Genomic DNA, 15,349 nt, shown 5'->3' with positions numbered 1-15,349 from the left:
ATTGAACATCCTCTGTTACTCAATCAAATTGTGCACTTTGATTATAAATTTGAAGGTGGATCTCATAGCTCATTATGATTACGGAACATAGGCAAACAACTACAAATATAATTAAATGGAATCCACTCTTTAAATTATCATTGATGGATTACATCTTAGATTTTAACTAAGGTAAATGTGAACTAAAATCCAAAATATAGGCTGGATTTTTTTGGTGAGGCATTACCATTTTTTATAAGGTAATTGAGGTCTTTAAGAATCAGATACCGATCGAGTAATTCAATAAGAGGTAAAAAGGAGACATATGATAGGCCAAAACAATATAAGAAGTCATAAAATTTAAACTAAAAAAAATATTTAAAAGAAAATTGCTTTTTATCTTTAAAATTTGATACAGATATAAATATTTATGTTTAGTTAGATCACCTTTCGCAAATTAATAATAATAATAATAAAATAAAGATAATTCATTCAAAGTTATTTCTTTTTAAAAAAAAAAATTATTTTATTGAAATAAAACGAAACAAATTAACAAGGAAGGATAAGCAATTATCAATTATGCATGCGATTAAATTGGTTACGCCAAATGGCAAATTTGTAATTACACACTGACACGTCCTTCTTTTCTTCACATGCACCGCTTACACGTGTGAAAAATCTTCCTATTTCTAATTTCATCTCTTCAAAACCCCTCCCTCTGTTTCTCCTACTCTCCCACTCCGCCATGGATTCCGATAACGAACTCGAAGAACCCGGCCACCAAATCCAAAAACCCTCCGATTTCTTCAACAAAATTGTATTCCTCCAAGCGGATTTGATCTACAACGCCTTCGCCTTTTTAATCTCTCCAGCCTCCACTCTCCTCTCCCTAATCTCAGAGTCATTTCAACACGCAGAGGAGGCAAAATACACCGTTGAGTCCGCCGTCCGAAAATATCCCTCCGCCGTGGCGCATCGGGTGAGAGTGGCGGTTAGAAGGCTGAGCTATGGGGTTGTGGCGGTGGCGTCGATGTGTATGGTGATGGTGTTGCTTCTAGTAGTTGCGGCGGCGGTGAGTGGGTTGGCGATTAGGTTTTGGATTGAAGAGCCGGTGGAGTTGAGGGAGAAATTGAACTTTGATTACACTCTGGGTGGGCCTAGGGCTTTGTTCGGAATGGAAAATGGAAGTGCAATGAAGATGAAGAAGAAGATGAATTTGGGGATTCCGGTAGGGCACAGTTTTTTTGTACGTGTGGTTCTTTTGATGCCTGAATCTCCATTCAATCGGGAGCTTGGGGTTTTTCAGGTAATCCATCACGATTTATTTATTCCTTTTTTTCTCTCTAAAAATTGATTTTAGGTATATTTTTTTGGTACTCAAATTTTGGATTTAGTTTTTATTTGATCGTATAAAGTCCATTGTTTTAATTTGATGTTTAAATTTCAAGGTTTTTTATTTTTAATTTTAATTTTTCATTAAATACTACCTTACAATCACTTTCCAAGACAATTTTTTTAATTAACTAAAAATAATTGTTAGTGAAATTTTAATTTAATTTTAAAAGTGAAAAAATAGTGAAAATTAATTTTACTTGTTTTTATGATGTTTTAATTTATTAACCTAAATTAATAATAAAGATAGAAGCAAAACTCAAATGTGAAAGCATAAAGTTATAACTTTAAATATTGGAAGTTAAATATGAAAAAGAAAGTTCAAAATTTCATTGCGCTTGGGGAATATCAAACTCACCGTTTTGGGTCGTCAGTTGAGTGCAGAGTTGATATCAACAAATGGGAACATAATAGCCCGTTCAAGCCAACCATGCATGCTCCGGTTCAGAAGCACACCGGTCCGGTTCGCCCAAACTTTTCTCACTAGCCTTCCTCTACTCCTCGGAATCTCAACCGAAACCCAAAAGCTGACTTTCCCCATATTAAACCACAAGGAAGAAAATCACCAACGAAGCGCAGCCATCCAGGTTACCATCAGCCCTCGCATGGGAACATCGGCCCTCCCCGAGCTTTACGAAGCTCATATTCTAATAAACTCGAAACTACCGAAGATGAAAGAGTTGTTGCGTCGCTGGCGGTGGACTTGCTTCCTATGGACATCTCTCTATTTGTACCTGTTGTTTCTAGTGATCTTTATGTTCTTTTGTAAGCCGGTTGTGTTTCGTGCAATGACGTTGGCGGAGTTGAGTGGGTTCGATAAAGGAGCTCCGACTAGGAAGGAAGCGGAGGAGTCATTCGATGAGATGGCAGAGATAACGGTGGAGTTGTTGAGAAAATGGCAAGAGATGAGGAGGAAGAGAAAGGCTGCCATGTTTCGGTATGAAGAAGTTGGAAGAGGAGGAGATGTTGGCTCGATTCAGACATCTGCATCGAGCATTAGTTGTAGTAGTAGAGAGTATATAGCTGCTGTTTTCGAGGAAGATGTCGAGGACTCCGACTCCGAGTCGGAATCGGTGCTTCTAGAAGGTTCGGAGTATTGGTAATTACAAGATCAAATATTTGTCCCTTGGTTGTGTAACTAAGGGTAATTTCTGTTTGATTTATTGTGTAGTAGCGATCCTTTTCGTCAACCGCTTGTACGATAGATCATTTTGATGGTTAGCGTTTGCATAGTACACATTATTTTTTATTTATTTTTGTTTCTGAATAAAGATAGGAAAAGAAACTTCAGAGCAAGTGATATAATTAGAAAACGACCAACAGGACAAGACATAATTAGAAAATTATTTATGATGGAATGCCAAAAATTCTCATTTGAGGACTTTATGAAAAAAAGAGGTATCCTTAAAATTTGTATCAGATCTTTAGTTTCTTTAATATAGCTTCTTCGAAGGAAACTCCAGTTATATTAAATCCATTTTCGTTTATTGATTTGACCACTTTCAGATAGTTTGATTTGACTTGGATGAGACTCGAAATATCGAGGTCTTATGAAACTTTTCAGATTATTTTTAGAAAATTCATAAAAATAAATAAAAATTTTATATTTTATGGATTTTTTTTAATGATATAGTAGGGATATCTTTCGTTTCTTTGTTTTGTATGTTCATTTGTTTTTTATGATATAGTAGCAATAGTTATAGACGTTATCGTCTCTGTTTAAATTCATTTTGTCTTCTTTTACGTCAAATGATCACCTTCAATTGATGTGTCCCTTCGATCGTCACTTCCATTTATGGTTTGTTTTCTTACCAGTAATTCATGTATGCTCTCTAAGATGATGTTGTCCCTTTTTGCTACTGAAACATGTTTTCAAATGTTTGTAAAACCCTTTTTTCTCTAACTTTGTAATCTAAAATCATTTTTTCCAAAATAGGGATGGAGGTTGGTGAAATACGCCCATTGTGTCATGCCAATGACAATCTGAATTTAAAATCGCCTAACTTGTTTGAAGGCAAAAACAAGGTACGATTGCAATATTTGATATCCATGTTTGAAATGTTAATGTTAATTATGCGGGAGGTTTTAGTAGCTTAAGTTAAAAAATATATTTAGGAGGTATGTTTAAGAAGTCTGTGTTTGAAGTCCATGTTTAGAACAGTAAAAATTTTAGATTTGTGAAATATTTAATCGCATTTAATCAATTATTTAGATTGGTAAAATTGTCATTTTATTTAATTTTCTTATTGTTTAAATATAACTAAATCTTAAAGTTTTCATGTCTTATATTTTGAAGGTAAAGATAGGAGAATCTTTACCTGTCCCTTTTGTCCATTACATTTTTCATAAATTTCAATATTGTCTTTTGTCTGTGGTTGTGACTTTTCGAACGTGTGTCCGTTTGAAAGATAGTGAGTTGATTTTGCCAATTTTTAGTTTACAAGATAAAGTGCAATAGATGTCAATTAAAACCCTCTATACAAAAACACCTTGTTTACAAAACAACGCAAACCCAAACGAAATCTTTTATTCAAGATATACAAATAAGCACATATCTATAATTTTTTTCTATTTGGAATCCAAGTTTTGGTTATAGGCATTCAACTCTCTCTTCTATCTCACTTCACTACTAAATTGAAGAAATCCAAGAGAAATAATATCAATAGATCACTCTGTGAAAATGAAAGAAATATAGATTGTCAATCTAAACGCTTAAATGATGAACAATAGAAGAAATCTTCTTAGTCTGAGTATTTTTGCATGTGGATAATAAATCTTTGATCGGAGTGATTTCAAACGGTTAGTTTTATTATTATTATTATTATTTTATATTCTATTAATTTTTTTGTTGGTTTTATTTAAATTTATTTATATCCAAAAACTCAGACACGAAACGAAGAAAAATTTTCTCAATTGCATATGTAGATAATGGATCTTCAGAATTGGTGTGAACTTATTTGTTTGTTGTTTGTTTTAGATTTTGGAGGGGTTTGATTTAAAATTTTATTTATATGAAAAAACACGGAACAATGGAAAAAAATTTCATTTGAATTTTAAATGGAGAGTATATAGTGTTGGATCGGTATGACAACCCTAGAGCGGGGTGGATAGGATTTAATTAAACTTTTTCTTAGAGTATGCTCAGTTTGATCTATTAGATATTTTTTAAATTAAATTAACAAAACTCTAATTGATACTAAATAACAATATTGATAAAAAAAAAAAGCATGTGATAATCTATTCAAATATCGATGAAAAATTAGAGAAGAAGACACCGTAATTTTGTCAAACATAAACTACATCCATTTCTCAAAGTGCCTCTTGGGACTTCGATTAAAAAAATCTTTTTTTACTCTTTCCACAAATGAGAGTTAAATCACTACCTTGTTCCTTTTTTGGGTTCAAGAGAAAACCTGATCCTTTTCACAGGTATGATCCAACTGTTACAATGTTTTTTAATCTTTAAATACACACAATAAACTCTCTAAATAGATCGGGTATATAGATTTGAGCTCACACACATTAATCGTCACAATACAATAGAAATTTCTCTCAAGAATAAGATGAAAAGAAAAAAAAATTGAAAGCTTGTAGAGAGAGTAACAATGGTTGGAAAAGATGAAGTATAAAAAGAAAGGGAAGTAGGGCAAAAAGTGGATTTTAATTTGGGTCATTGGATTTGGATTGTTCAAAAAGTTAAATTGAATGATGAATATTTAAACTTAACTAGTTGTTAGACCAAAAATAATAATAATAATAATAATATGTATCTTTTTAAATCATTTATTTTAAAATCTAACAGAAAATAGAAGTCCATCATTTGTTAAAAATTAGTTGTTAGACACAAATTTAAAATAATATTAAATTCATTTTTTTATTTAGCAAAATCAATTTTTTTTTTTCAAAATTAATTTTTTCAATAAAAATAGAAATTCATCAATTGCAAATTTAAAGCCTGTTACTCACCCTATAGTTCCAAGTGGCATTCGTTAATTGGCCCAATTTGATGATTAATTCACCACGTCATCATCTTGGAATTTTTCTGTTACGCTTGTTTTTGCTATATTTTTTTAGAATAAGGGCTAAAAAGCCAACCATCTCTCTTTTTTTTATGATGACAAACCATAGAAGAAAAATAACTTGAAATGCACATAACCATAGCAATACATGTGATTAACAAATAATTTCAATATCAAGTATACATATCACCACAAAGATCATGTTTGAAATTTATTCAAAAGAATTAACTTCTTCCCTTTAATTAATTCTCCCCTTAAATATACATTCAATAGAAACAATAATCCAACACAATCATAATATATTTTTCTTATACTTCTCCCCCTTTGGGATCATCAAAAAGAACAATAAACATATAAGTGCTCCCCCTAAGAATATGACATATACAAAGATTTCAATTCTCCCCCTATCAGTATGTATTATATAATAATATCAAGATATAAAATCAAGATGCATCACAACGAATGATACCAAGCTCAAGCCTATTTTTGCAAAAGCTTTCTTCATTCAAGGGCTTGGTAAAATATCTGCTAATTGATTATTAGAGCTCACAAAATCAAGAGTAATATTTCCATTTTGCACATGCTCTCTAATAAAATGATGTCTAATATTAATATACCAGTCCTAGAAGGATGTATTGGATTTTTGGCCAAATTAATAGCATTAGTATTATCACAAAATATGGGTCCACTATCAAATTTTAATCCAAAATCACAAAGAGTTTGTTTCATCCAAAGAATTTATGCACAACAACTAACAAAAGCAATATATTTCGCTTTAGTAGTAGATAAAGCAACCGAATTTTGCTTTTTACTAAACCAAGATACCAAGGAACTACCAAGAAATTAGCAAGGCCCGCTAGTACTCTTACGATCAAGTAAACTACGGGCAAAATCTGTATCGAAATATCCTACCAAATTAAATTCAACATTTCTAGAATACCACAAACCTACATCAATAGTTCAAAGCAAATATTTAAATATTCTTTCAACGGCATGTAAATGTGATTTCTCAGGACAAGATTGAAATCTAGCACATAGACATACACTAAACATGATATCAGGTCTACTAGCGGTCAAATAAAGTAAAGATCCAATCATACCTCGATAAGTATTTATGTCCATGCATTTACCTTTTTCATTTTTGTCAAGCTTAGTGGTAGTGCTCATAGGAGTTTTTGCTATTTTACTTTCATAGAATTTGAACCTCTCGAGTAAATCCTTTGTGTATTTTTTTTTGACTTATGAAGATACCATCCTTGAGTTATTTGATTGGAGGCCAAAGAAGAAACTAAGTTCTCCAATCATACTCATCTCAAATTCACTATACATACACTTAGAAAAATCTTCACATAAAGATGGATTAGTAGAACCAAATATAATATAATCCACATATATATGCACTATAAGCATTTCATTATCCTTAACCGTAACAAAAAGAGTAGTATCAATTTTTCTCATTTTAAAGTCATTCTCAAGTAAAAAGTTGCTAAGCCTATCATACCAAACTGTTGGAGCTTATTTTAAGTCATAGAGAGCCTTTTTCAACTTATAAATATGATTAGGCAAATCAAACCTTTCAAAACCCAAAGGTTTTTCTGTTCTCTACAATATAACCATTTAAAAATGCACTCGTCACATCCATTTGGTACAAAATGAAATTCTTATAAGAGGCAAAAGCAAACAACATTCTAATAGCTTCTAATCTAGCAACCGGTGCAAAAGTTTTTTCATAATCTATACCTTCTTCTTCACAATAACCTTGAGCTACAAGTCTAGCTTTATTTCTAATGATATTTCCATTTTCATCCATTTTATTTCTAAATACCAATTTAGTTCTAATTATAGATGCATTAGAAGGCCTAGGGCTTGATTCCCAAACTTTATTCCCTTCAAATTGATTTAATTCTTCTTGCATAGTTAAAATCTAAAACTCATCACATTCGGCTTCTTTAAAGCTTTTAGGTTCAATTTGAGAAACAAAAGAAAGATTACTAAATAAATTAAAAGAAGAACGAGTTTTCACACCTTGTTTGGGATTACCAAGAATCAAATCCTTGGGATGGAATGGAGCATATATCCACTCTTTAGGTATGGATGAATGATCATCTTCCTTCTTTTCATTGATACTCACTTCTTGCATACTTGAGACAATTTCTTTGCCTTTGTCACTAACAAGTAAATCTCAAAAAAAAAAAAAAAAAAAAAAAATGCTAAATCATCACCACAAATAGACTCATTAGAAACATTATTACATAATTCATCAAACACAACATACATAGATTCGTCAATAACTAAAGTTCTCTTACTGAAAACTTTATAAGCTTTACAAGTAGAGGAATATCCTAGGAAAACACCAACATCCATCTTAGAATAAAGTTTTCCAAGGATTTTTTTGTTATTCAAAATAAAACATTTGCAACCAAAAACTTTGAAATACCGAACATTTAGAATTTTTTCATGTCAAAGCTCATAAAGAGTTTTATCTAAAGATGGTCCAACTAAAACTCTATTTAAAACATAGTAAGCAGTATTAAGGACTTCCGCCCAAGAAAATTTAGGTAGACCATACTCATTCAACATTGACTTGGCAAATTCTTGCAAAATACGATTTTTTTTTCTTTCAACCACACCATTTTGTTGATGAGTTTTTGGAGACGAAAAGTTATGAGAAAAGCCATTTCTTCACAAAAAGCTTTAAAAACATCATATCAAATTCTACTCCATGATCACTCCTAATTTTAGAAATAAAAAATCCTTTTTCTTTTTGAACTCTTTTACCAAAACTAATAAAACATTTCAAAACATCATCCTTATGTTGTATCATCAAAACCCAATTAAATCTAGAAAAATCATCAACTATCAGAAATGGATAATGATTTGCTCTATAGCTAGCAATTCTAGAAGGGCCAAATAAATCCTTGTGTAATAGTTGTAGGGGTCTAGTAGTAGAGATCACATTTTTAGATTTGAAAGAAGACTTAGTTTGCTTTCTCATCTGAAAAGCATTACAAACTTTATCTCTTCAAATTTAAATGTAGAAGACCTTTAAACAAAAAAAATTTGAAAATATTTGAAATTAAGTGCATGTTAGCATGTCCTAGTCTTATATGCCATAACCAAGAATCATCTTGCAACACGAAAAGACATTTATCAATAACAGGACAATCATTCAAATCAAGGGTATATACATTCTCATTTAATCCCGTTGAAATACCAAGGGGACCTCATAAACCTATAGCTTGATGCTCCAATGATACGTGAATAATTAATTAAACTCTTTAATTAAATTATTCACCATCTATTAACTGTCGAGCACTCCATTAAAAACTAACAACTGCACTCTTCGCACTACAGATATATTTCTGTGCCTATTGGATATAACTAATCAACAGTACGATAACCCTTCACAACTTGCTCGTAAGTGCAGTTGGGCCAGAATTACCATTTTGCTCTTATAGTTACATCTAACTCCTTATGTACCACTGATCCCCTAATGAATAATAAATCATAGTCCAATTATGATCAAACCCCTCTCGGGCCAGGAGAGGGTGTGGCGTCACATTGTTCAAGCCCCAGATCAACCTTTAAGGGAGTAATTTATCTACTTGTTCCGACATTGGGGAAGGAGTGAATTCCTTTTTATGTAGCTATGTTCCTAGCTCCCCAATCAGACAAATCCCTAAAATGGTAGGCTTGTTGAGTCGGTGATCTAGTCACTCTCACCCATACATATCAAAGGACCGCTCTTAGGCAAGAGTTCATAACTCACTTAAGATTCAGGTCATGTTACCTATGGTCATCTTGGTGAAATGTCTCTATTATGAATGACATTATATAATGAGACTAAACATTCCATGGTCCGGTCTTATACAAACTCCTTTGTATAGAATATCTCCGTTGATATGTCTCCACATGAAGGATTAGGATGAGATCATTTATAGCACTTTACAACAATTGTAACACTTATAAAGCGAGCCATGCTCGTTGTGTCACCAGGATAAGGTATCCAGCCTTATCCATCTACTACAAACTATTTAGGTTATCACTTAAACATGATCCCCCCTTATGTCTCTACATACATGTTTAAGCTACAAGATAACCCTGGATGTTAGTTTATTGGTTTGTGTTTAATGCAACTAATTTTGAAATAAAATATCACATATTTTATTACATAAATAAAATGTTTATTCAATACAATTACAAACTATAGGATCCTACAAGATTTAGGGCACCAACAGCTTAACTAAGGTACCTGGAGTATCTTGGCCAGTGTGATTGACACCAGAGAAGCTAAGGTATCCTTGACTTCAGAGCTAATGGTAAGAGATTACCTAGATGATTTCCAGAGGATCTCTCAGGGTTGCCACCACATAGAGAGAGAGAATTCGCTATCGAGTTGGAGCCAAAGGCAACTCCTATCATGAAAGCTCCATATAGAATGGCCCCAGTAGATTTGAAGGAGTTAAAGATTCTGTTGCAAGAGTTACTAGATAAGGGTTTCATACACCCTAGTATGTCATCTTGGAGTGCACCAGTATTATTTTTTAAAAAGAAAGATGTATCGTTGCGCCTCTACATTGACTATAGGGATTTGAATAAAGTGACTATAAAAAATAAGTACCCACTTCCCATTGCGATTGTAATATCATTTGGTTTGCCTAATGCTCCTGCAGTATTTATAGATCTGTTGAATAGGGTGTTCAAGGAATTCTTTGATACTTTTGTGATAGTTTTTATAGATGATATCTTGGTTTACTAGTTTTTATAAATTATATCTTGGTTTACTCTAAGACATAGGTAGAACATGAGGAGAATTTACGAAAAGTTTTGGAGACTCTAAGGGCAAATAAGTTATATGTCAAGTTTTCTAAAGGTGAGTTTTTGTTGAGGCAAGTGCCCTTTTTAGGACTTGTAATGTCAAAGGAAGGAGTATTCGTTGACCCTACAAAGATTGAGATAGTTACGAGTTGGCCTTATGCAACCACAATCAGTGAGGTGCACAGTTTCTTAGGGTTAACAGGTTATCGTCAGTTTGTGAAGGATTTTTCTCGCATAGCTACTCATTTGACTCAAGTTGACCAAAAAAGAAGCTTCCTTGTTTGGAGTAAGGCTTGTGAAGATAGTTTTCAGGATCTCAAGTAGAAGTTAGTTTTTGCCCCAGTTCTTATAATACCAGATGGATCAAGAAGTTTTGTTATTTTTAGTGATGCTTCTAAGAAAGGTTTAGGGTGCGTGTTGATGCAGCAGGACAAAGTGGTTGCTTATGCCTCTTGTCAGTAGAAGAACCATGGATGGAACTATCCTACACATAATTTAGAGCTTGTAGCAATGGTGTTTGGCTTAAAGATTTGGAGACGATATTTATATGGAGAAAAGATACAGACTTTCACAAACCATAAGAGCTTGAAATACCCTATTATCGTTTTCCAGTAGGATTGGATTCGCCATGATGTTGTTCTCGTTTGGTGCTCCGTTTCTAGCCTGCTCCGCCATATCTTCTTTATCTGGCTGTTGTTGTTGGCGGTTGTCTCTTAGTCTCCATCTGAACGTCTTCTCAATCTCCGAGTTGTAATTCGTCAAAGATTAAGAGTCAGCAAAGAAATCAGAAAAATTACCATTAGCAGACTGATTTGCCCAAATCCCCGCTAACGGTGCCAAAAACTTGATGCGTTATTTTATGAGGTGGAATTATGGATGAAATGTGGTGATGAGAATGCATTGAGCAATCAAGTTTTCTCAGTGGAATCTAAGTATAAACCCCACTGAGTTTCCTGGTAAGTCCAGGGTCGAACTTAAGGACTTGGGAAAACAATATGCGGTGGTAATTTCTCAGAAGACTTTGTGGTAACTGGTAACTCAAATAGTTGTTTGGTGTTGTTGCGGTGATAAAAATAAACAAATACGATGGAGTTTCGAAAAGAGTTGATAAAACGGGAGATGCGATGAGTATGCGGTGAACAGGTTGAGAAGGGTTAGGCTAACACTTCCTAGGATGCGTTCATGTTATGCGACCATGCAACACACATACAATAGTAAACCATCTCTCGATGCGAATGCTACGACTTCTAATGCTAGAACGCATGTGATATTTGCGATGAGTCTATAGGACCTACACATAAGCTTCTATTCTTATCCATACGATGACAAAATGACATACACACACAAATAAGGCGACCACATAATATCATAACCTATCTTTAGGGTGCATGCGATGTATGTTGGCAAACATAGCTTATCTCTAAGTCCCTATCTCTTGTTTATGCAGATCTAATTTTGCTCTCTCGAGTCTAGATTCTAACCTAGCTCTCTCAAGTCTTAGGTTCTTTCTTTAGACTCTCTCTCGAGTAGCTTTAAAGGGATGTTGGGCACAGCATAAAACAAGACAATCGCAAACAATGAAGATCCTAGGTCATGTTAGCTTAGTTCTTCTCAACCCATTCGACAAGTTTAGCTACTCATGCATGCTAAGAGAATGTACAGATGTAGAATAAGAACTTTCATTGTATAAATATAAAGTTGAAGTACAAAATAACAATGCAAGAAAAGAATAAAGAACCTAGTAGCAATCTCTTGCTGCCTAGGCTTTTACACTGTCTTTTCTACTCTTGTTCAAAAGATAACTCGCTCTCGCGAGAGTCAGCCCACTCTCTGCTTTCTATGCCTCTAAGTTCTCTCTCGAGTTGCCCTGAGCGATCTTCCAGCGTCTCTACCCTTCTCTCGCTCCGCCTTAAAAATAAAAGAAAACTATGAACACGTCTACAGCTATGAACAAAAACTTGTGGAACTGTTGAACCGAATCCCTTTTCTAAAGGATGCCTTCGGTATTTATAGAGCTTTTGGGTGAAAGGCGGCTTCTCTCTTATGATTGCACATATGGGATGACTTTAATTCTCTGACTGATGTGTCGAATATTTGTCACCGAAAAGTTGAGTGTACTTGTTATCATTAGCGGCTTGTCAACTTAATTCGAATTCGACCGTCATCAGCTTTCTGTCCCATCGTGATTAATTATGCTTTTCACCCAGATACACCCACCAAGTTACGCTGGCTCTATGCGGCAATCCTTCTTAAGCAGATGTTTGCAAGCATAAATCACCACAAAGCCTTGCAGTAATGCTGCGCTCGACCATTGATTTCTTGTGATCACACTTTCCACCCTACGTTAACGCATATTTTGCATAAAAATACCAAAGTTAACTGTTCTTATGCGATGAACACATCGACCGCAATGTTATGAAAACATATTTTATCAACGTACACCTTCATTGTTTAATAACTTAACACTATAATAACGTGTATTTCTGCCCATTATCAGTAAGCATATTCATGCATCATCTTTATATTATAAGCATTATAGTATAAGGGTGTATGGAAGCATGTTTGCTTGGTTCGTTGCTTATTTGTATAAGAGTTGTATAAAAAGTAGAAATGAATGAACAATGCATGGAGCATGACATTTACGCTGTTTGTAAGCATTATGAATGCCTTGTATGTGTTTGCTTTGTATTGTGAATGGTTCTGGTTGTTTCTGTTATAAGCATTATAATAGAAATTAGAACTAAAATCGATAAGAAAGAGTTGCATACGGACTCAGGCAAACTCATGTTTTAAAAGGGTTTTAAAATTGGATTGAGATAGACCTAAGTTCAAGGTTCTAATGGGATTAGCAACCTAGTTTAATCTTTTTAAATCAGTTCAACAGGATTAAATTGATTGTCATAAAAGATTAAAATTGTATTAAATCTATCTATAAGGGACCTTTTGTCTGAGGTGGGTTATGTCTAGGCTGGGGTACTTAAGCTGACGGAAACGGAACACCCCTACCTAGGAACCTACCTAGAAAGGTAAATTAGATAGATTTTCTGCAAGCATGCACCAATTGGTCAAAGACTCCATCAAAGAGTTTAATGGATAATGATCAAAAGTTGTTTCAACTATCCAAGGTAAAAGTTACTCTTGGGCAAACCTAAAAAGTCACAGTTAAAATTCTTAGCCGTGTTTTTTCTAAGAAAACTAAACCCTAGGTTATAAAATACTGCGTGGGAGGAAGAGATGTATCTAATATATCAATGATTCCACTCACGTTTCTCCCTGAATGTTCACGTCGTGAGATTCATGCTTAGCCCCGTGGTGCCCTAGGAGCATCCCCCTTCGGATGGTGTTTGAATGAGTCAATATTAAGGTGGATGAAGAGAGTGTTTATGGTAAACGGGTAAAGGGTGTGTGTCAACATGTCCCACATTCTCTGTCATTGGTTCACACCAGGAGATCATTCTGTACTCTCTCGTGGCGCCTTGGGAGCATCCCCCTTTGGATGGGTTTTGTATAGTTGGTCAATATTAAGGTGAACTTAAGAAATGGATAGGGTCACTTTAGTTTTTGCCTCAATCGGATTTTTTTCCCCTCGGACTGGGCAGAACTCTAGGGCCTAAAATGGCAGGTCACATTTACGAGAAATTATTAAGAAAGTTAATGATTTCTTGACCAAGTCAATGATGGCTAGTCGTTATAGGAGCAAGAGTTGTTCTAGTATTAATGGTTGGTTGAGAGTGTCTCAATTCAGAGGGATAAATTGACCACCCTCTGGCGGCTTTTGTCCTAGACCTTTGAAGCGTCATTGCGAAATTAGATGTCACATGGGGTTCATGTTAGTTTTGCTAAACCGTATTGGATGCTGTATGTTTTTTCAATGGGTATTTTCTTAAAATCTAATGGAGATCAATGTGTTTTTGTTTTCAGTAACATATTTGTTTTTCTGTTTAATGCCTCTAGTTTGACCGATTACATACAATGGAAAGAGTCTTGTAAAACGTATTTCGTGGTAAACGACCTCGAGTTTGTCATGGCTGAGAAGTGTCCTCAAGTCCCAACCCTTGATGCACCGCGAAGTGTTTGTAATGCATATGAGGTGTGGATGAAGGCTAATTCATTGGCCAGACTTCACATATTGGCTAGCATATCTGATGCTTTGGCCAAAAGGGTTGAGAACATGGTCATTGCATGTGAGATCATGGACTCATTGCAAGATTTGTTTGAACGTCAGTACTTACTTTTTGAGCATAAAGGGATGGATGACAAAGACACCAGTAGTATCAGTTCCCAAGTTAAATTCCAGGAAGAGGAAGCAAGTGTTGTCGACCCTATTAAAGTTCACAGAAGAGAAGTGTTCTTTGAAATGGAACTTTGAGCTTATTTGGGTTCTGATACTGATCCCACTACTTTCCAAAAGAGGAGGATGTCTAAAGACAGTAAATGTGATTTATTGGTCTTGGAGATGTGTTTGGTAGGGAATGATGATTCTGCCTGGATCCTTAATTTAGGTGCTACTAATCACGTCAGTTCCTCTTATCAAAGATTTAGTTCCTGGCAAACGTTGCCACAAGGAGAGTTGACTTTTCAAGTCAGAACTGGTGAGGTTGTTTCAACTGTTGTTGTAGGTAGGCTGAAGTTATTTTTGGACAAGAAACATTATCTGTTACTGGATAATATTTTCATAGTTCCTCATATTAAGAGGAACTTAATCTCGGTTTCTTGTCTCATTGAACAAGGTTATACCGTCTTCTTTTCTAAAAGTAAAGTGTTTATTCTCAAAAATGGTATGGAGATTGGTTTTGGTTCAATGGAAAGTAACTTATATGTACTAAGGCCGTTAGTCATGAAAGCCTTGTTTAATTCTAAAATGTTTAGTACAACGACAACAACTAAAAGACCAAAGGTTTCTCCTAAGGAAAACACCCATCTTTGGCAACTAAGGTTAGGTCACATCAACCTCAATATAATTGAGCAATTGGTGAAAAGTGGACTTCTAAAGAGTTTGGAAGAAAACTCCTTGCCGGTGTGTGAATCATGCCTCAAAGGCAAGATGACCAAATGACCTTTTACTGTAAAAGGTTACAGAGCCAAAGAAGCCTTGGAGCTTGTACATTCAGACCTCGGTGGTCCAATGAGTGTTAGGGCTC

At 34.5% G+C, this 15,349-nt stretch overlaps 1 protein-coding gene across 3 annotated transcripts; it reads left to right on the top strand.

The window, feature by feature from the left end:
• Positions 1-664: 664 nt before the first annotated feature.
• LOC120088554 (seipin-1) lies at positions 665-3,593 on the top strand. Of its 3 annotated transcripts, none has more exons than XM_039045945.2 (3): positions 665-1,285; positions 1,746-2,457; positions 3,308-3,593. In XM_039045945.2, exons 1-3 carry the CDS (start codon positions 725-727, stop codon positions 3,466-3,468), a joined length of 1,434 nt encoding a protein of 477 aa, XP_038901873.1. In that variant the 5' UTR covers positions 665-724; the 3' UTR covers positions 3,469-3,593. The 3 variants fall into 3 exon arrangements, with proteins under 3 accessions (XP_038901873.1, XP_038901874.1, XP_090165652.1); XM_039045946.2 differs by having other exon boundaries at positions 666-1,285; positions 1,746-2,470; XM_090309526.1 differs by having other exon boundaries at positions 666-1,285; positions 1,746-2,515; positions 3,308-3,415.
• Positions 3,594-15,349: the final 11,756 nt, after the last annotated feature.

The sequence above is a fragment of the Benincasa hispida genome, unplaced genomic scaffold (assembly GCF_027475165.1).
Source record: "Benincasa hispida cultivar pf3 unplaced genomic scaffold, pf3_genome.v1.1 HicScf1848, whole genome shotgun sequence".
NCBI lineage: Eukaryota > Viridiplantae > Streptophyta > Magnoliopsida > Cucurbitales > Cucurbitaceae > Benincasa > Benincasa hispida.
This window is presented reverse-complemented; position numbering and strand designations above follow the sequence as displayed.